Source organism: Plodia interpunctella, chromosome 22 (assembly GCF_027563975.2).
Source record: "Plodia interpunctella isolate USDA-ARS_2022_Savannah chromosome 22, ilPloInte3.2, whole genome shotgun sequence".
In the NCBI taxonomy this organism is placed as follows: domain Eukaryota; kingdom Metazoa; phylum Arthropoda; class Insecta; order Lepidoptera; family Pyralidae; genus Plodia; species Plodia interpunctella.
Genome location: NC_071315.1, coordinates 3,743,505 through 3,767,663, shown reverse-complemented (window position 1 = coordinate 3,767,663; position 24,159 = coordinate 3,743,505). Strand labels below are relative to the sequence as shown.

The 24,159-nt window shown below is 35.7% G+C and overlaps 1 protein-coding gene across 9 annotated transcripts in view; it reads right to left on the bottom strand.

The window, feature by feature from the left end:
- The window catches only part of LOC128679928 (focal adhesion kinase 1-like), a 111,066-nt gene that overhangs the window by 84,141 nt on the left and 2,766 nt on the right, over window positions 1-24,159 (bottom strand). For 5 of the 9 annotated variants that reach the window (XM_053762448.1, XM_053762450.1, XM_053762454.1 and 2 more), the window contains exon 2: window positions 23,703-23,736. In XM_053762448.1, coding sequence (XP_053618423.1) covers window positions 23,703-23,736 — 34 coding nt within the window. Of the gene's footprint in view, window positions 1-19,912; window positions 20,110-23,702; window positions 23,737-24,159 lie in introns of those variants that run through there. The other 4 variants (XM_053762455.2, XM_053762451.2, XM_053762453.2 and 1 more) reach the window with 2 other exon arrangements.

Sequence of the window (24,159 nt, the reverse complement as noted above, 5' to 3'; positions counted from 1 at the left end):
GTGTACACAAAAGGCAACGCTTAAGTTTGTCTTAAACTTGGAAGAAAAATATTATAAACAAAAATACAAGAGTTCTTTTTCATAAAATGGCCTATATTTCAAAGGTTCATAGATACTTAAGTCTTCGTAAAATGTTATATTAAGTAGTATATTGTTGGTGTCACTTGTAAAGGAAGTTGAGAGTAATAACAATGTAGTGACTCTATAACATCTCGTGAATTGCACGATATTTTGCTGACACAGAATTTATCCTGAATTTTGGACAAGTTTGTAACTTGGCAATGAGCGACGTCACAGCTTGCAGACGTCTAAAATTTTACGATAGTTATATATTTCGTACGTGACGTGAAGTCTAGTCAGGGAAAGTTTGTTGTTCGTTCCAAACTCTGATTTTAAAAAAAGAAAACAAATTTAGTAACCTACATTATAAAAAAAAAGTTGTTTTAAGAAAATCATCTAAGTCACAAGAAGGCCACCATCTTCTTTCGACTTTGACAACAACAGAATAAAATACAAAATTGATTATCATAACTCATCAAAACTACATTGATTTAGAGATGAATAACAAGAGCAGACTGTAAATAAAAAATAATACTGAGACAAGAAACAGAAGACATGGTAAATATTAAATATAGAATGGTAAATATAAAATATTATAAAGCGGTGTATATGTAAGCCTATACAATATGACGAAATTCGAAGGCTTTTCAACTTCGTCAGATTATATCTTCCTATAGACGAGTGCTACTATGTTATGTAAATGAGATAAGGGCGCCTCCACACTATCAACTATCGGGCCTTGGGCCACGCGACGCCCATACGTTTTCTTACTACGTGACTTTGTTGGAACGTAACTGGATAAGCGGAAATGTTGTCAACTTAATGCCGTCGTGGAAGCATTGCAAAATGTTTGGATAATAACATTCGCGATACGTACAACGTGTTGCAAAGCAAGTGTTCAGATGCATACATTTTCGTAGCAATATGTGCCGATATTTTTGTACTTATATATTTTAGTAGCGACCCGGCCCGGCTTCGCATGAAGTATATAAACCAATAAGTTGTGAGTAGCAGATTGCCGAAATATGCGTAACTAAAAATCGACCATATGGTACTTTACCCGTCACCTATCCGTTTCCTTTGCAAACCCTCGAATTAAATAAACTGGAGAAATATATTTACATATTGTACTTACAGGCCCTAAATGAAATGTACAATATGAGTGGGCGGATATAAATAACTATATACTATAATAACACGCAACATAATATCATAGGATATAATAGTGAACAGAGAAAGTTTTCAAAACGACATTCTATAGTTTCAATTCTTCATTCAATCTGATGGATGAAGAAGCGACAATGAGTATATAGTACAGTCTACATCATATAAATCTACATATTTATTGCTTAGCCGCGATTACTACCACAAAGAGTTTCATACAGGGTATCTTGAGTTACAGCTGACTGTACCAAGTAAACAGATAATAAAGTTAACAACATTCCTTCATCTAGAGATTTTCCTTTAGAATTCCTCTGAACTCCTGGGACGTTCCCGATAGCACAATACTCCCCCCTCCCCCCACCTCAGGGACATCGAATAATACCGTTCAATATGACATTGTCCAATGAGATCACTAACATCATTAAAGAACCTGATACACTTATAAGTAAAGCTGAAGCTAACATGCCTCATATTGGCATCAATTTAAAATTGACAATTTCTACAGATTTTGTTTTTCTCTGTACTTTTTTCGCGCCTCACGGGCAGAATAAATGTAAAAATAAAGAACAAATAATATTCTCTACTTTTAATTTAATTATAGTTCACGTTCTAAGTGATGTTACTTTTATTGTTTTTGTTTCACTACATTATTTTGTTATAGCAAGAAATATTTCCATACATATTTGCCTACAATACAACGGTGTCTGGGAACTGCTTCTTGTAACTCTTCGTATAAAAGCCTTAATTTAAAAATGTCAGTGTACAAGCCTTGTTCAATTTAATTAATTTTGGGAATTTTATTAATGTTTATATACCGCGGGCGGCTACCAAATTAGCTTTGAAATTGTTATGCCTGATTTGGCCTCACGGGAGTCGAGGTCAGGGCTGTGGGTCGACAACCGAGGGACAAAACAAAAATATTTGGAAAAATATTTTAGGAGCTGGTATAAACATTTCGAAAACACATTGAATATAATTGTAAAATCAATATATTTGGGGAATTTATGCTGTTATACAGCTGATTACATAGTGCGACTTTGCAAATAGCAAAGTCACCATCGAGTCGATTCGCAGTGAGACGCAGCAAACCAATCACAGTGCCTCATTGTGATACAAAGACAACCATACCGCAATGTGATTGGTTCACTATCACTTTGAATCGACTCGATAGTGAGAAGTGAAATGCAAACCGTACTTCGCCCTCTGATCGATTTGTGTTTATAAATTCGAGGTCAGCTAGATCCTTGGAATAGTAAGAGATCTACAACAAGCATAGAGGTTTACGACCCGTATTATCACTGGTTACTAAATAAGTTTGGCAGAAACGGCTTTCTGCTTTTTGGAAGAAATATTACACATTGTCAACACATCTTGCCGGCCAAACATTATCGTCGAACTCGGACAGATGACGACGCAAATGCATGAACATTGCGTAGTTTGACAGTTTTTATTCACCGCCATGAAAAATGTATGCCGAATCAGCGAAGTTCGGCGAACTGTTTCACAATAATAGCTGGCATATTATTGATAACTATCATGCTATTATTTCATCTTTAGAGGATAAACTAAAAAGTTGTCAATGGTCGTATTTTCTTCGTAGCGGCTAAACACCATTTCCTTGACGCACTGCACCTTCACTCCACATTCCCTCTGTTTCTAATACCTTTAACTTACATTATATAAAGTTTATACTTTAACAGTAATCGAACTAAATCATACACAGTTCATTCACCTAGGCATATTTCGTTTAATTAAGTAATTAGTACACGACACATAACGCGTCGGTGGACGACGAATGTCGCACTATTGCATGTTGTAGTAACGGAACAGTCTTATTGTTGTCAACGACATTAGTTATTCAGTGCAGTTGATGCAGTTGAATGTTTAATAATAGAGTACTGCTTATGCTAAATGCTGTCTGAAAATAGCAGGTTTCATTCAATGTTTTTTTCTGGGAAAGAATTTTCAAAACTTTAGAGATCGCTAAGGCGAGGTTGCCATATAAAAAATACCAGGGTGTGAGGGCAAAGTTTAAATAAAATGCTTACAAGTTAAAGCAATATATATTTACGGTGTCATCCGTCTCGTACAGGTCTGTCACTTCTTAAATCATTTCACAATCTCTCTCATTTAAGCAAAGCCCGGTTTCTTCCGCAGCCATTGGGCGTTAGAGTCCAGGGTTCGTTTCCATACATTTTCGTCTACACTTCGCATGGTCGTCGGCATTCCTAGTTCTATTCCATCATATAATTTCAAAATGCCGTCCTGTAATATCGAGCGGCCTCACTGTTCCGTTGCGTCAACAACAACGACAAGTTGACATTGACGTAACGCAACGGAGCAGTGAGTGAGGACTCGCTCTTACATGCACCATATTTCGTAAAAGATCGGGATTTTTTTTGTGTAAGAATATACGGGTTTAACTATAGATTAAATTTAACGTAACCCGAATCTTTAGATCAATTTGAACAGAATAACCAAAAAACTTGTGCTTACATGATATACCATATTATTTACCTAAGTACCACATTTTGAACCCTATACTTAATACGTAAGAAGTATCTATCTAATAGATTCAATAATTTAAGTTTAGAGTGAACCGTAATTGTAGTGTGTTTACTTTCGCTTGCGTTGTCATAAATTCAGAGGTAGGAAAAGATTTTTTTAAATTTATTAGAGTTGGTTAAAACATTAATGTATCTATATAATCTGTGCTTCAGTGAAGTAAAACAATGCACTTCCAAACACTTATATTTATAAGAACAGAACAAAACGACAGTGAGATGGCAACCTTTATCCATTATGCAATTCCGTATAATTTATTATTCATTAGAGATTTAATGGTGCAAGGAAAGAAAATGCAGAAAACGACGGAAAAGAACTTAGTTTTCGCCGAGATAAGGGTACAAGAGCCATGCATATAAAAAATATTTTTCTAGTATTATTGTTTTAAAGGAAAAGTTTAAATTAAAAGTACCCATTTATTCATAAAAATGTTAAAGCATACAGTATGTTTGGTCCCTATCTCAATTTATGATATTTAACATTACAGAAAGAGACAAAACATCCTTTAGCTTAAGTATGATGAAACTTTTTTATGAATAACAGGGTTAGGTTCTCAACAAATAAAAAAAATATATAGTAAATTTTTGTAGTCTTGGCCATTGTGTCGTATGATACGTATACGTAACAATATGAGATACAAACAGATGCAGTTACTGGAGCAGAGCCAAACGTTTTTCATGTAAAAGGGTATTTTCAAAAGGCTTACAGAGCAAATTTTAAATTTGAGTCGTTTAATGCAGACCTTCTATGCCGTACTTTTTTAGCCTTTGCAAAAATAATTTAATAGACTAAACTCTGATATATATATCGCTCTTTTCTAAATTTATTTATGTAAGATAAGAACTGTGGAAAACAACTCCTTGTAATGTAACCTACGTCTGACGGCCACAGGAAAAGAGGCAGGCCTAAAGAGAACACCAAGGATAGGAATGCGTGGAGGAAGCTAGGGGAGGCTTTTGCCCAGCAGTGGGACTTAAACAGCTAGAAAAAAAGGACCGTTGTGGCCGCGTTGTCATTACAATTTTTCAAAAAAAAAATAGTTTTACTCAGATGGTACTTTAAAATAATTAACAAGTACTGTGTTAATGTCAATTTTATGAATGTACGTACGACATCCACGGAAGATTATGGTCATATTGTAGGCGGGAAACCACAAGCAAGGCACGAAAAAAACCTATACCACTCATTCACATTAGATTCGGTACATCAGCTTTTACTGCAGACACATCATCAACAGCACACATTGGTATGAAAGGATACATAAAATCTTTATGATCCTAGTCTCCCGAGCGACGAAACAAACCGCTGAAGTTAAACTAGCTATCTAGATGCAAACAGCAAGGCTAGCATAGCTAGCTATGCAAGTGATTGATACGCGGGGGACGGCGCGCGAGTAAATACAGACGTCCCAGAACACGGTAGCGGTATGGAAGTACTGCTGCGCCCGCTGGTCAACTTTACCCGGATAATGTGCCAAATTATTATTTTTATGTAGTAGAAGTATGTATGTACACATTTTAGAAATTTATTTAACATTATAATCTATCGTAACAAACTATAAAATAAAAACTTAGACTAAACTAAATATGTATATTATAAATTATATAGTCCACATAGGGCGTCGCCCTGCGGCAAAGTGTCCAAAAGTTTTGCACATTAATTTAAAAACTTTATTGCACAAAATTATAAAAATTATGTCGAAAGAATAACGCCATATGGAATTCTCTGCCAGAACAACAAATTATAATTTATCATAATATCATAAAGAGGAAGAGTTTGTACGTCCGTACACTACTCAACAGATTTCCAAATTTTTTCCAGCAGTAAAGCTACATTATTTCTGAAGGAAATAAGGTATTATTATATATACGAACAAAGGCTTGCGACGCAACTACTAGACTATTGTCACACGTTGGGCAACGGACACTTTATTGCAAAGTTTATTCAATATTTATGTCAAATTCGGCATCTGCTATTTAATTAAAGTACTGTAAAAGGAAGTGAGATGTATAATAAAATACGGTATCGTTTCTATATTCAATCATGCGACAGACAAACACGATGCGGCGACGAATACTAGCGCCGCGTCTGATATGCTTGCTGAATTATTTATTCCTATAGGGTATAAGTTATAGCATTCTCTTCTCATGGTATATCATTATTTGCTTACAAAATGGTCTGTGGCTTACGTACAGAGAAGACAAATAGCTATTTTGGTAGCCAAATTATAAACGTATTCATTGGGCAGAAAACCATTCGCAAATAATAATAATAATAGACACCAATTACAGTTAGACAACATTCCCAATAACGAAAAACATACACGTAGGTATGTGCGGTAAGAAAAAATCCGATTTAAAAGCCAAACTCTTGTAAGCCAAATTCGAGGATATTAATTAAAGAAAACTAAAATTCTTCTATTCATTCCCTGCAGATGAAGTGGATGAGTCGAGTCGACGATAATTTCAGCAAATTGGTTCCATTGTTAGTGGTCCGTCGACCGCCAGAGTGGAAAACCCGAGTCTTCAGCTTAATTGAGATTCTGCAGAGATATTTTATACTAAGTTAGCATTGGCTGTAGTTCATATTTTAATTTTTCAATTGGCGAGAGACTTTTATTTATAAATAGCTACAAAACTATAACTTATCAATTAAAAGTATAAGCTGGAAACGTCAGAATTGAGCAGACCAGTTCCAAACTCAAATTTATTTATTCAACTTGTGATCAGCACATCACTCGACGTCAAAAATGCTCTTAAAACAAAGTGTACTACTACTGGCCTCCAAGAAAAAGCGCAAGAAAATTCCCTTTGGCAGCACGTTAATGCAAAAGTTAATGCAGATGCATATAATGACATAACTAATCCATGCTTTATTACAATAGAAATAAAAGACTAGGCGCCTCTTTTACCGATAAAAAGATATATGATTATTTCTTATAAAATTTCATATTATATTCCGACAGATAAACTCATAAACTCACCGCTACATAAATCTGTCTTATGTGATTGGCCAGTTAGCCCTATCCAACTAAATTTCTAACGTTATTTGTTAGATATTGTTACCTCAGAAACAGGCTCTAAATCTATAACTTATAATCGAACGACTTACAAACTTAAACTTGCAAAAAAAGCATTGGAATTACGGGGTTAAAAACTGTCAAGTTTTGTATTTCGTGTCCCACGCTACGCTCGAACGTTAACTCAATCATACGGTCTGATTACTGTCTACCTGTGATGTTTGCCGACTGTTTATTCTATGAAAGGGCTCCGATTGCTCCAAAATGCCTTTGATTTGTGATGTTGATTCGGTCATCTGTTTTATTTCCTCTGTGATGTTACGAGGGGCAGCATTTAGCTGTGTTTTAATTTGTTTAAATATTTGTAAATCCAACTTTAAGTTTATCAATTAGTAATATACGTTCAATTACTCTGGAATGTCTAGAACAAATTCATGGTTAGTGAATGTAAAAATAAATATGTTATGTCATATTATACTAACATATCATATGTTAAAGCATAGGCATAATATAAAAGTCTAAAAATATGCTATACAAGTAACTACAGCAAAATCGAATCCTTTTAGGAACAAAAAATGTCCAATGTGCACCGTACGGACCAGAAGAGAAATTTAATATTTTTTAAACTCGCCACCAAAAAGTGAAAAGTATACAAACATATTCCACTAAAATAAATGCACCAGAACTAGCGTCCACAGGCTAGTTATTCACAGTTCTCTCTTTGCTAAAATTTGAAAAGCCACTTCAAGCGGAACATTGGGTACAGTGGCTGTGGAGCGGGCACTTGCCCTGAAAACTCCAATTAGTTAAACAACCATTGTATTGCACCTCACTTTCTGTTTGTATGAAACTCAACGAATGTTCCAGAATGCAAAATGGTGGGTGGTCGAAATTTCAAAAATGGAATCGTATTGCTTGTTTTAAATTTCGCGAAACTTTTTCGTTGCTCAACAGGACCGGCAGTTGAATATTGCCACGTTATTGTTTGTTTTTTTTTTTTTAATTTACAGTACTAGAAACATGCTGTGTGATGGATTACACGCCCAACCTAGCATAATGAAATTATATATTTTGATTACAAAATATACATTCATTTCTATTTTGTTTTGTTTTGTTTCCTTCATAGTGATAAATACAAAAGTTTTCAATATGTAAATAGCGAAGCTTACAAGCCAATGGAAAAAGGGTCTAACAGATGTAGCACCCTAGACATATCGCTCGGAAAATCAATATTTAAACACCCCGCTTACGTTGTTGATACGTAACATTGCTGGTTAAACGCGTACATGGATGCACTTTGAATTTCAAGCGGCATTTTTCAGCGATACACAACGCTGCAGCGCTCGAGCGATACGGCACGCCCGCTGAATATATGGGTTTAATCCCGCTTCCCCGCTTTCGGGATACACGACACCGCGTCATAAACGACGTTGGAGAGCTAGTATCCAACTCGATATAAAATTTATTTATTTAGAGGTACATACACTGCAAAAAACCTTTGAAAGTCATGAATTATATTTAGAAACAAGTTTTTTACATTTTACTATTTACTAAACAGTTGTTTTACGCTCATGTCCTACGAGTACATCGACATCGACAATGAAAACGAATCGTGAAGACTTCCAGCTTTAAACTTGCTTCTAAATGTAGCATTTTAGTCCTCAAAATATGTCTTTTAATTTCCAAGATGTTATTTCTCCTATTCATTTCTTATTCTTGGATTATTATTAAGACGTGTAGCTTCATTATTGTCACCAAAAAGAGCTATTTTCACAAAAAGTATTCCAAGTTTTATAAAAGCGAATTTGGACGTAAAAAATAAATAAATTATTACATCGTTAATCATTATGCGAACATTTTCCATACTTTAAGAATTGTAGTTGTTTCAACTGAGTCGCGTGCAAAAAGCAACATAATTTTGATTAAGCAAACTTATCTTAATGCGACAGGTGAGAACGTGGCTTCCGTCCGCACAAAGCAAACTTTAAGTGCATCGGGTACAGTCAAACATAAAATATTTTTAATAAATCATGATCATTACGTTTGAAAAGAAGCTGCATCTGTGGGTCTTATATATTGTGATAACCGTTATGTTGATTTATAAAAAATTTCAGTGCTTCTTCCACTTCGCTCATTTTTTGCTGCGTGCTTTTAATGATACAAGTATCAAAAGGATGGTGCTATCTTCGATTCTGACGTCCTTTTTATAATATAGTTTTCACCTCGCAGCGACCGTTTGGTTTTATTAATTTTTCATGTTGATTATACCGAAAGTAACTACTGTATTATATATGGTATAACTTTGCATAAGTATCGATCGTGCATCAGAGAGTGACAAAAGGATTTGAGAGATTGTTAATGGATATAAACACACCTTTGGCTACTCATATTATACAAAACACGGACATATTAAAATTAAGTGACCTTGAAAACAAATCCATTCAATGTCATGTAAATTTGTCTGTCTTTACAACAATACATCGACCAACAAAATTCCATTATAGTATTACCACCACAATAGAGTTGCAGGGAAACCTGACACCGAGTTGACGGAACAAAATCATAATTCAAAACACTTCTGCGCTCAACTGTACGTAATATGCGTCGTGTCCGCCGGGCAATTCGCTAATTATCTTGCAAATTATCGTGCGCTTCTTAATGGCGGGGAAATGAGAGAAATCTGTCATTAAATTGCTTTGTCGCAACCATGGGGAATGGTCGCCGCTCTTCCTCTTTCGCATGGGACAGGACAATAAGAAATTCTCAGTAATTTCGATTGTTTCTTGCGCAATTATTTGCTTCCACTAGCAGCTAACAAGCTAACTTCATCTGCGTCGAGAGTCCGAGTCGACCCTTTTAATTGCAACTGCTTATATGTATAACATGATTATTTTTGAATATAAATTTGCTACGACAAGCGCATTATTTTATAGACTAAATAAAACAGATGAAAAATAAGATCGAAAATTGTCAAATAAACCTTCGTCAGGAACTGTAAATAACTTAATTGCGATATTTTGCAAGACACAAGAAAAAAATATTATTTTACATCCCATACATATAATTTTGCAACAAAAGAAATTGTATTATTAAGAATAACTGTTAATACATTTCCAGTTCCCGAAATGTCTGTATATATAATATCAGATTGTTTTGTAAATTAGATACAATAGAATAAATAAAAATAAATAAATAAATATATTAGGACAAATCACACAGATTGAGCTAGCCCCAAAGTAAGTTCGAGACTTGTGTTATGGGATACTAACTCAACGATACTATATTTTATAACAAATACATATATAGATAAACATCCAAGACCCGGACCAATCAGAAAAAGATCATTTTCCATCATGACCCGACCGGGGATCGAACCCGGGACCTCTCGGTCCAGTGGCAAGCACTTTACCACTGCGCCACCGAGGTCATCAAAATGAAAAAGAAGATAATGTATTTGATCTCTTTATAAACAGTTATTCTAATTCTCAATGCTCTTCCTGTCCCATTCTATAAAAGGTGAATCTGCAGCTATCTCGCACAACCAGCTGCCAACTACCAACCAACTAACGAGCTATACAGGCATCGATATCAGATCTCTTCTAGCTGCTTTGATACCGATTGTATGTTCCCACTGTCATGGCGCTTGTTACTGGCCAGTGTTTATCGTGCAGAAAGCAGATAGACATAGACACTATCTAAACAATTTTCACCTTCATAAAGTTTAACTGTTTTGCAACAATTGCAAAAAAGTTGCCATTAACAAAGTACGAATGTAATTACCTGCGAAAAGATTGTTAGGCCAAAAATAATATTTAAGAAAACATATAACTCTGCTATTCAATACGTTGATGTGTATGCTAACATAATGTTGGATTTAAGGACTAAGTGCAATTCACATAATCGCATCACATCCACAGCAAATACAACAATTTCCCCTGCATCCAGCCGGCGGCCATTACCTAAATTACATTGCGTACCACTTAGACCCTTACGAGCACTGCGAAATATTACATTTCCTTCAACGTAGAAGCTGAAGCTTTTCATATTTCTAATCTCATTTCTCTTAGATTTCGTTGAAAAATAATCTTTTAAAAATAGGTTTTAAATTAAAAGGATTGAGAGATTTTTGTTGACTTACAGCATCTTACAGTAAATAGAAAAGAGGTCTATCAAATTTCATCTTGCTAAAACGCCTAAAATCGAATGAGATTAATTTACCATATTTATTTTTCGGTGAGCGGTATTTAAGTGGAATAATTCGTTTTTGACATAACATGGTAATATATTTTTTTGTCTTCTATTTTTATTCCGAGTCGTCTTTAATTCTACTGGAATCAGCGACACGACAACTGAAGTCATTCGAGCAACGAGTAAACTTGCACTAGGGATTGTGAAGTTACATAAAAGGCCTCATAATAAAGGCAAAATAAGGCTTAAATTTCCGAGTTGTTCGCCGTTTACACGAGAGCTAAGCCGGCTGAGCTGGGCCACTCAGTACAGTTGTGGTACAGTCAGCAAAAACGGTAGGCAACACATTAAGCGAGCCCTGGCTTGTAGCCGTACGTGCTTGACAATGCAGGGCTGTGAAAACACAGGTTTTAAATTATATGCTGCTTGTATAAACGGTTTCCATCTGAATGTCAAGAGGCATAGTTGCGTTGGAGTGACAAACTTAACAAGTTCGCAAAATTCTTTGCCGATATAGCTTTAGACAAAAATATGTGAAAGGAAAGCCTTTGCTCAGAACTTTGCTTTGCTAGAATTATTAATTAGTAACCATCTATTTAGATAACAATTAAATAATTATAGCTTGCAGGCAGTTCATCGTTGGACTGGTCATTTCAAATTTGAAAATGTTTTCGTGAAAGGTCAATCCCGCTCATCTTAGGTATCGTAAGAAACTAGCAGAGCTATTTTAACATGAGTCATGAAGTGTATGCCGACACTTATATCATTTAACGCTCATCAATATTGTCGGCAGAAATAAGAGTTCTTCATTTGACTATAATTCCTATATTTAAAATTTTACAAATATTTAAAACTTAACAAAGAATAATAACATCACGACCATACTTAATCATAATCGGTCGTAACATCAGCAGCCAATATTATCAATTCCAAGTGATGAAACCACTTAATTGTTTCTCAAGACTCTCATTTATCTTGAGGAGACAGCCCTGGAGTCTCGAGTACTGGCAGCAAATTGGCTCGAATGCCTCCCGGAATTGGCATAGATGTTCCAGACATTATTCCTAGCAGACCCGACTGCAGACCGAATTCTAAAGGAAATTCATTTCGGTAGCCTTGTGTTGTTTCAATTTTCGGTCAATATTGTGCGCAGAAAAGAGATTTTACATACTCGTATTTACGATTCGAATTTATAGTTTGTGTGTGGTTAAGCAAAGAGTTTAAAGAATATTTATTGCTACGCTTGTGTCGAACGAAACTAATTGCGAAAATCTAAAACTATGTCTTTATTATTCAGTTTTAGTTCTGAATTTGAGTCTGGGAATTTGAAGTCTTAAAATATGCGTTCTGACAAACTTTTGCATAAATATCATGCATTTCAAATTCCATTCCATCACAAAAAGCAACTTTGAATATATCGTGGAATTAATTCAGAATAATTCGAAGATAAGAAGCTACCGAGATTGGAACTTTCTGGAATTTCCTGGATAACTCGGGCATGCCATTCCAGTGCTAATGTAGGGGGTGGTGGGCGGTTTCAAGGATTTCGAGATATTGTCTGGAAAGAAAGGCGTCGAGACGTTAGGGTTATTGATGGATGTCGATATTTGTATATTATCTTCATGCCTTTTATTATTCCCTCTTGTAAAAAGCTGTTTATGACCTAAACATGTATAATATGACTGTTTCGCGCAGTATTGGCACAAATAATATTAACGTTGACTGTCATTTTATTATTATTTAGTCGGGACTTTTTATTATCAATTTAATCCCGGCACGCGTCGGATACGTCACGATTTAACTATAGTCTAATTTAAATATGGAACAATCGATTCAGATTATTGTCATTCGATGGCGGCTCGTCCAATCGCAGCGTTCTGTCACGTTCGTACGGCGATGAGTGTACGTGCAAATGCAATATCAGGGGTCAAAGGACACATCTGCGAACCATTATGAACAAAATGTGTTTCAAGAATTAAATTTAGAACATTACGTATTTATAGGTCTAGTAAGACCTAAATAACTATATATATCAATATATAAATCTAATAATCCAGAGACTACTAGCAGTAAATATATACCCGGCGTAATATAAAATGTGTTAATTTTTTTTTCATTTTATATTTTGAGATTTTCATCACCGCCATTTTGCTGACAACATTATGTTCAAAACACCAACAACCCGGTGCCATTACGTAAACTGCATCGGACCCAAAAATAAAACATGAAAAAAACGGCGACAACAAAATGTCCATTATGGCCCGGCAAATATCGAAACTCGATTGACACTAATTGATACAAACATTTATCGATGCTTACTCGATACATTACCGAAAGGGACTATCGTCACATAGTTTCGGAATAAGTATATAAAGGTTCTAAATTATAAAATAAGAAGTAAAGTAAATAAGCAACCTAACGCAAATATGATTAGACTTGATCATTGAATGGTATTCGGAGTATGTATGGAATTCTGCATAAAAAAATACATTATGAAAATACTTGTGCTATTACGACCCCTTATTTTACGTCAAACTTCTTTGAGAATGCTGTTGTTACTTTTCAGCTGTCAAGGCTTTTTATCCCTTCCACGCCCCTAGTCAACATCCACAGGAGAGTATCTAGTGGTTCTTTTCCAGCACTCCTCACAAGGAAATATCCTTTCTGTAATGATCATAATTTGTTCACTCGATTTGTTTGCGTAAAAGAACCGAGGCCGAATTTCAATTCTGCTCAGACACACATCCAGTGGACCGTCGAAATTCTCTTGTCATGTAAATTATTTCTACAAAAAACGCTTTGACTGCAACTGTAGCTACGCGAATAAATAACGGGTACGGCGTATTGTTACCGCTTTTCAATTTGGGATTGGTATAGGTTGTTCCCGTGTAGGAACGTATCGTTATTATTATTTTCTCTCTGCATCACCTATTGGCTAACAGTTAGAAAAAGCCTAAGGATTTAAATCCGCTTTTACATATTTTTGAAATAAAGTTAAATAATAAAAGAATAATTATCGTACTAAACGTCTCTGCGGTGGTTGAGGATAGTGTAGGATTTCTCGTTCTCATATGGTTACCGTAACGATAACAAGAATTTTATTTCTCGTTGTAAACACCGCAAACAAAACCAAACGTATTATGGCAGGTTTATCAATTCTGATCACAGAAATCTAAGCCTATTCTAACAAAATGGTATTTTTATTTTAAAAAAACCCTAAGAAAACTTATCGTACAATAGCTACAGTAACTTCTAAGTAGTTTTGCAGCAGAAAATGTCACTATATCGAATGCAAATTAACACAAACGGAGAAACTTTTACGACGACATATATGTTACACGCCTAATTTAATGAAACGAACTGTACCTACATGTTGTTGCGGGGAATGTTAACAATAAATCAAGCCGGCCATTTAATTACTTAATTTTGTTTAATAACACGCGTAAAATTAATCTGGGTAATTTATGTTGACGATTTATGTTTATAGTAATAATTATCATGTTACACGGTAAGATTGCGATAATAAGTATCGGATAATTACAAAAAAAATATTGAAAATGAATTATATGTTATTTCATTTTTTTTTTTCAGGGGGTTTTGCTCTTCTAACTGTAGATCGTTTCGTTCATTTTGAGTTCATCGAATCAACAACAGCATTGTCGACATTTTTATTTATTTAACTATATTACAAAAAATTTAAAGGCCAGACTACATTAGCTCACGGCAATATAATCCGTCAGGCTGAAAACGACAATTACCTAAAACTGACAACTTCCCAAAACGTCAATTGCAAAATAGAGTTTCCGAAAATGATGTAGTATTACCAAATTTTAATAATTCATACAGACTCACATCGGCCTTAACACTGGCCTGATGCCGCCTTGTCAGTGGAGCTCCCAACGTACCATAAGGTGCTCCCACAAATACACAGCGTGTCACGAAATGTTATAGAACGTTTGTTGTCTTTTCTTAAACAGATTCTTGACAAAAGAGTGTTAAAGACAGCAAGCAGCATAAGCAAGCAATATAACATTTTGTAACCTGCTATGTGGGAACACTAGCTGTCTTTGGTATATAGTTATTTCAAAATGAATAAGTATGGAACGTCGGGAGAGACCCAATTGGCCCGAACACCTTATAACGCCCATGAATACACCAGGAGGTTTACCATCATCTCTTAACGCGATCCACTTTACGACCTAAACTGAACTGCATCGCAAATTCGTACCATCGAATTAATTTTTCATTTTAGGTTCCTAAATTTAACTGAGTTGCATTGGAATCGTTCTGTAAAAGTTGATGGTAGGCCTGCTGTTATTTATATGTCTTTGATAACCGACCAACGAACAAAGTAAATCGATTGACTCTGAGCTATACGAAATGGACAGTCAGTATCACGCGTGTAGACAGAAAAACACTGATTACTTTATACTGGAATGCCTACTTTTTGTGCTTAACTACAAATTGATTATTATGACCGAAGTCATCAACGCCTCCCTATCCCGCAGGTTTCATTACATCGCTATGGAATTCCAATGTACAGTCAACAGAGCACATCAAGTTAACTTGCATGAACCTATATAGCGCGGTAATAGCGGCTAGTTTGCAATGATTTTGGGTAGGTTGATGTGCTGTTGACTGTACCTATTGCATTATCAAATTGAGTGAGAAATATATATAACCTGTACTGTGTGTATACACATATAACCTGTACTACTGTATAACCTGCTTCGTAGAATGCGAATCTTTTATAACATTCCTTGTATATCAATTCTAAAAACATATAGACGCCAAAACTCTTAAGAAATACTTTAGGAGGGACAAGTTTTTAATGACTCCTCGAAAACCTGATAAATATTGACCGGTGTTCCAAACGCGACATTCAGGTGCTATTCAAATTGGAGCGCAGAACGGCATACCTCAAATAATTTAGTACTAATGTTTCAAAATACAGACAGGCTCTTAAGCAATGTTTAAAAATATTACAGACATTAAACGATCGCAAAAACCTTGTAAAAAACAACATAAACGAACAATATATTTAGGTAAATTAAGGTAAAAGTTTATGTATAGCATGAGAAATAAAAATAAAGAGCTTTCACGGCCCCACGAGCTTTTATGTGAAATCAATGTAATGTAACTTTCTCCTGTTGGAGTTAATAAAAATAAAGACTGGCAACCACATATGTTATTTAGGGAAACCGTATATTTTTGTAATTGGTCTATGATGTTCATGAACTAGTAAGGATGCCGAAGACCATGCGAAGTGGAGTAGAAAAGGTAGGAAAGAGGACTCTGACTTCCGCTTCACGGCTAAGGTAAGGTTCTTCTTTTATTATTTGCCCGTGGCTTCGCCCGCCTGATTCTCCCTGCGAAGGCGGAACAACATGGTTTCATACAAACATTTCACCTCCCATTATAGTCATTTGGGTGTTGATTCTTAAAAAAAGTAGCCTATGTTTGAACGGGGGTCTATAACTACATGTATACCAAAAACATACAAACTTTCGCTTTTATAATATTTAGTATTAATAGTAGTAATTAGTAGTAATATTTAGTATGAATTTATGTTATGATTGTTTGCATAATGCGACTTGTAAGAAGAAACAGAGTTTGTGTCTAGTAATACGACAATAAAGACTGATGATATAGTCTCCATAAAACTTAGTCATAATCATAATAAAAATACCCCATGACGGTTTCTTTATCAATTCAATACCTACGTCTGATAAAGGTCATTCATCCCACAATCAACGTCATATTCAGCAATAGCATAAAAAAAAACAAATTCCAGACTTCACTGACTCGCGTCCACAGTCTTCATCTTCATCCTGCTGTCATACGGATCAAGTTATATAATACACACTATACTTATGTGATCACATAGTGGAATAAAGGCCGATGCACAACGACGGAGTGGCGGGTGCGCATAGTATGGAAAAAATATTGAAATAAAAAAATATTCAGGAGGGATTTTTTATCTCATTATGGACAAATAACCCCTACAACTCGACTGAAATCCGAAATAGCTATTCCGACTCGACAAGCAGAAGTAATGTAATTGTTTTACTGTACCTGTTGTCGGTCCGGTACCCTAATGTTTGTAACGCACGCGCTTTGAAGCCAGACAATTCCATACAAAAAAAGCGTTCACGCGCGTGTTACGCATTATATGGCTGGAGACGTATGCTAGTGTCGTCTAGTGGGAGTAGACTCATACAAACTAGTGTACTTGACAGGCAGCTTGACAGCAAGCAGCAGCAACCAATCATATTGTGGTGTGGTTGTCGTCGCGTCACAACTGCGTCTCAATGCGACACTTAAGCCCACAGATTGTGACTTTCTCCTCGATGTTTTCCCTCACTGAATGCAAGGGGTGGTCTATGATAACTACTGAGTCACAACAGAACCATAGAGTAAAAGATCGATCGTCGCCCCATCGCGGGGGTCACCACATGTAATATCAGACAATTACTATAATAATAATTAGCGCCATGTGTGCAGTGCGAGCGAATGTACAGACTGAGGGTCGCCGGTTGTAATTTGTAATGCACTTTTTTAACTACCAAATAAAAATATCGATCAAGAAAGGTCAACTCTGAGAGAGATTTGAAGTAGATGTAATTTTAGTTTCGCGGGTCTACTGTAAGATTTTTTTATAGAAATAAGTAGTACTTTTGTACTTAGTTTCCTATTTGTAGGTTTTATATTTACACTGTTGTGTACATCTGTACTATTATTATAAAGGTAAGCGTTTGAGTCTGTATGTTTATAGCGAACCGACTTCAAAAAGTCTTTCACCATTAGAAAGGTACATTATCCAAGATTGTTATAAAGTATATTTTATCTCAAAATTCCTATGAGAGCGAAGCCCCGGGCAACATCTAGTAAAAAAAATAAGAAAATGAATGTACTAACGCAACTCGGTTGACCAATGGCTAACAATATTTGTTGAATAGCAAATTGTCTATATTTAGCCGACCTAACCTCGTTTACATGCTCAGGTCAAATCCAGGTCACGATAATTAGTTTATACGGCTTGTCATTCATTTCGTTTACCACAACTATTATTTATTAACAAGTATTAAAATATTACTAATGTCTTTGTAATGGTCTTATTTAAGTCTGGTGAAAATTTGATTTGTTTTAACAACGAAATGCAACTATCGATATTATATTTGAGTTTCCAGTTATCTACGTGCAGATTAAAAAAAGAGAACTATTTGTACGTTATTAATTCTAACTAGCCTTGTACTGTAAAGGACATGTAGTCCTCTCAACCTATCGCTAGAGATCCCTACATGGGATAAGTCCACCGTTGTACGTATATCTTTTCTTGTATAACTGTTAATTTATGCACTTATTTCGTGCTCGTGCAACAAAGTTATTACAAACAAAGATTCATAGTCGTTCCTAATAATATGCGTCTTGGCTGACAGTATTTTTTTTTAATAAAAAAAAAAGAAAAACGTAAGTGGACAGCACCTAAACATCGATATCGATAGAACCAGTTATCATTGTAATAGGGTTGAATCGGGCGGGTTCCATTCATTAACTGTTTGACGAAGGTCCGGCATCGAACCCAGTACCTGACCTGTTAAGTATTGCATTTGGTATATTAATTTCTATTAAATAATATATATAGATTATTAACATATTGTTATTTATCGTTATATGTTTAATGCTCCAAATAAATCCTTACATATTATAAAAAGAGTACACTGTCGCGTCTATCTGTATGAACGCGATAAACTCAAAAACCAGGACCACGAATACTGTACGGTTTTCACCAAAGATAGTGATTCTTGAGAAAGGTTTTGGTGTATAATTTATTATGGTATTACACGGGTATAATAATTCTACTAGTGGCCCGTCCCGGCTTCGCTCATGTATAAACATAATAAATTGTACACTCAAACCTTCCTCTGGAATCACACTATTGGTGAAACCGCATGAAAATCCATGCATTGTTTTTGAGTTTCTCGCGAACAGACAGACAGACAGACGCGGCAGTGGACTTTGATTTGTAATATGTAAGGAAATAATAATCATAATCATAAAAAAAAATTAAAATTGTATACCAGGGACTACACAATCTTCGAGAACTTTTATATAAATTTAAATAGAATCAAAAGCAAGTAAGTGAAATATATAATTGAAAATAAACAACACTATAAAATCAAATATACGACAAAACGGTTTACGATATTACTATTTCCCGTCCCGACTAGTTAGATATCTTACTCTAATTTGCTAAGTACTTTTGGTTTGGGTTGGTACTATACTATACCAAACCAACTAAAAATAAGACTGGGATTTTAAGAGGTTATATCTTAAAATCCCAGTCTTATTCTCAAAAATCTTTTGGAATACAATCTTGATTTGATATATTGTTAAGACAAGCTACGGCGTAGGCAGGTCCGTAGCTGCGATCCTGCTACGGCGTAGCACTATTGTTCTTTTTTGTAGCAAATAAAGAAAATCGCTCTATCACTCTCAATTTCAGTAGAAAAGTCTTATTAGGCATAATCTGAATTAAACTAATTAAAATATTTGTAAAATTAAGATATTTGCGTGTCTTGCTTTGAAATTAGGTACTACATAAAAATAAAACTTTTTACAGTTGTGTAAAAATATAAACGTCTGATTTCGAGCTTCCGTTACTAACAATGTTATCAGCTTGCACATGAAGTGATAAAACATTATAAAAAACGCAATTATACAACTGTATCGTTTGCTATAATGGCTTCCATAAAATTCAACTTATTCTAATATTTATTCGGCATAGTCTGAATATCAATCGTCATCAAAATAAATTGACACCGCAGACTGCTGCGTCATTACCCCAACTAACTAAGCTTAAAAGAAAAACATTGGGCTTCTCGTGAAAACAAAACACCTATTCTCGATACAAACCGACACTTCACTTACACAAGCACTGATACACGATACAAAACACTATCACTAGACGGGTTAGTAAAAAAAATTACGCACTAACGTTCGAATCGGAAGCCTACCGCAACGCACTGACAGTTGACGAGCGCGGAGTTCGCGAACATTCGGCGAACGGGCACGCGCTGACACGGGCGGAGGCGCCGGCAACCGGCGTGGCACTGCGGCTGCCGGCCGGCCGCATGGCTCTCCCGCACAGGGTTCAAAAACCTTACGACCTAACTCCCCGAAACCACCCGCGAAAATACGCCCTGCCACCCCAAACATAGGGGTGCTTCTCCGAAAACAAATCCACCAATCGATGCCCCTGGAACAGGACAGCAGATCTTTCCGCCTCCGCTTCCGCCATACGTAGGGAATTTACGCAAATTTCATGTAATTTCATCGATTACTAGAACACATTATTAATCTCAGACTTTTTAGCATACTTGTAAGCACAGCTTGTAGCGCATAAAATTACATCTCCAGAGATAAATGTTATGGCCTGTACAAACTTTGTGAAGAAAAAATATGTTTATTGTATTACAATTTATAATAAAAAACTTTGTTGAATATGTATCTTATAAATCCATAAATAAATATTTCACAAGACATGGATTAAACATTTGCATTCGCATTTAGAAGAAATAAAGAGAAATATATTGAGGAGAATAAAATTACATTCTAATGCATGTTGTTTTTTGGCACGTCTATGTTTTTATTTCGTTTCCAGACTAACACTTTTACTAATCCGGGCTTCAAGTTGAGGTATAAAACAAACAACAAAGTCATGGTTATTCGGTTATGAAAATTACAAACTTGCAAACAAATCACGTTGCAGAAAAGAATATGAACTTCTCAAACTGTTTGAGTTGTTCCATATAATAGAGGCATCCAAAAACTTTGTTAATATTGGCCCAGCTGTGTTTCTGTCTTCGGCGTCAGAGTTTCATGTATATTTATATACTTACAAGTTGATATGAAAAGAAACCATACGGTACATATCTTTATACAGTAAATAATTAATTCACACGGCCCCATTGAGACATCTTCACTGGAACACCATGGAATATCATAAAACTGCAACGGGTGTTCCGTTCCAGTGCGCGCGTGCCGTGGGAAGTCAGCTGAATTCCATCGCGTCCTACATCCGAATACCGTTCACATTCAGAACACTTGCAGATCTCGCTAAATATTTGCACTGACAAACCGACATCTTTACATACACAAGTTAATAGAATAATATGGACCCTGCGGCATGTGACCTAAAGGATAAAAAGAGCTTGATGGCTGATGGAATACACAACATTTTAAAGCTTATTTCTTAGCTGAGATCCGCTTCCGTTTCGGCCTCTGGCGACACAGTATAAAACCTGGATGAGAATAGAAAAAGATTTTATCCCCTGATAGATCCCTAACTCTACTTTTACTGTGGAAGGCAAGGGGAAGGCTCTTTGCGCGAATCCAGTCGTCAAAATCGCAAAATCATCAAACAACCGTATCTAAGATTTGTTATGCGTAAAAAGTTTAAAATACTAACTAACTCGCGCGGATTTATCATTTCTACGAGTATGGCATTGAGTCTAAACTTTGTATGTAACCAACTATTCCTTGTGTTCGGGAGGACAAAACTCTGGTTCACCTCGCTATCCCACGCTTTGAATCATAAATTGGCACCAGCGCTGACTAATTGTTGCCGGTCTGTGTGAGTAATTAGAGTAAATTATCACATGCAGTTATAGTACAGTCAACAGCAAATCAATCGGCTTAAAATCATTTGAAATTCGAGACTAAAGCCCACGGTAAAATTAAGAAAAAGGACAATAAGAAAAGGCAAGAGTGAATAGGCATTTTTTGAGCTTAGCCTCGTCTTTGGTTTCCATCTGGTTAGATTGAAGTCAAAAATTAAGCATTAAAATTATTAAGAAAAAACTACACTACTGAACGATATTTCCAAATTGTACTTCAAATAGTTTCATTTTATTCGCCCTTATCACTTTCTCTCCTTAATCAAACTGCTGATAAACAGTCCGTCACAAGTACAGATTATGAAAGATAACTGACAGATTAGCTATGCACCGAAACATATCAGCAATCCAAAATATTTACCAAGCAAACAGTATTTATCTGTGAGGCCAGATTTTTTTGTCTGGTCGACCAATACAATTCCTGGTATAACGTTTCGTATGAAGTTCTTCAAAAGGTTTACTGTCGCTCTGATTACATTGATCGGGCTACAGAAAAGCGAGGGGTTAGTAGATTTAATTCACCTAGGTTAATTAAGTATACTATTTAGTAAGTAGACTTAATTCACCTTTTGATACTAGGAGAGGATCATAGGTTGATGTAGCTGGTCCCACAAAATCTAGAACAGATACTGGCCAATACAGAACCTTTAAAAAAATAATGTTTAGGTCACATACACAAGACGGGGATGATTGGTATTTTGCGAAAACTATCATTACAGCACCCATTTTATAAATCTATATTATTATAATAAAGAGGTAAGCGTTTGTGAGATTGTGACTTTAAACTCCTCCGAAACTACAGAACCGATTTCAAAAATTATTTCACCATTAGAAAGGTACATTATCCAAGATTGCTATTATATTTTATCTCAAAATTCCCACGGGAGCGAAGCCCCGGGCAACATCTAGTGTAAGTATAAACTTCGCATAAAGGATCTGCCCAAGTACCCTGTATACGGGACGGAAGGCAACTTATGTAGTCTAAATCTATCGAGCCTATTTCATCATCTACTTTATCTATGTGTCATCTAAACATAACGATTATTTCTCGAGCGAATCGAATCGGACCCTGACGAATCGATGACAATGCACTGGCGTGAGATAGGAATTGCTATTTTAATTCGACCAGTTCAACAATGTACTAATAAATGGGTATGTATGTTAGTCATAGCGAAGATGGGCATGTAATTTTATATAGATCTAGTGGGAGTACACAGGTCACAGAAATACTTTATTGGTAAACAATATATTTCTGGCTAGACTGAGTCGACCGCGCGAGTCAATTTTCTGCCGTAAAAAGTAATCACGGACATAAAACTTACAAAAATATGATGTCACATTTCATTCACATTCGTGTGTCACTTTTTGGCAGCACAAAGACTATGAGTCTGTATCTCCTGGTTCTGTCTACCCCGGTTTACTCTCCACTGTATATGTCTGTATAATTTTGTGAATATTAATGCATAATCAAAGAAGTGACAAGCAAAAGAGTCACGGTATAAGAAGACTCAATGACATATTTCTCAGTGGCCCCTCCGAAGCGTGCCTAAGTGTTGCATGCCAGTTAGTGGGTTACGAGGCAATCTCCTAATTATCTAACGGGATTTTTATATTACTACTAGTCTTTCCCCACGACTTCGCCCGCGTGAATTTCCATCGAGAGCGGTACTATTAGGGGTAAAAGGTAGTCTATGTACTTTTCCGTACTAACTATTGTATGCAAAACTTAAAGAAGATTCGTTGAGTAGAAAAAGCGTTAAGAGGTCACAAACATACTGATTTTCGCATTTATAATATTAGTCGGGATTAGTGTCGTCGTAGAAAATAAACCATATTCGGCTGTAATTTTACAACCGGCCTTATGTCTGGGGACGTCATTGTTGCCTATCAAATACCAAAGCCATGTGGTCCTGTCGCACCGTACGACATCAACGGTATGATACGGCATGGCATTCTAGTGCGGAACCACACCCCACCTTTTACTATTAGGATTAGGATAATGGCATCGAAATTGATAAAGTACTTACCAACAGGACCCCGCTCCGAGCGAGATAGCGAGATCTGTAAACATGAAATAACATTTGAACATGGAGTTAATTAGGTATTTCTTGAAGTCCAATATCGAACCTATTAAGAAACACCACTGAGGCAAGTTTATTTCATAGTTTAGTACAGCGCAAGAAGAAGTTACGTGAAGAACTAACTGAAGTTGAGCGCCATCCGCAAGATTGTGTAAACAAGAAAAAATAAACAGCGCAGAATTCATATAAAAGTTAAAAAAACCTATTTTCACGTTGTCGACCCGTTGCCCTATTTTATAAGTTCTCAGGGTTGCCACCATCCATTGTTTGCTTACTGAGCACACCAGAGCGATTTATTAAGAAACAGAAAGCGATGGACTACATTATTGAAAAATTGAGAATGTACACATTTTATAAGTATGGAAATAAGTATGAAAATTAAAATTATTTTCGATCACTGTGA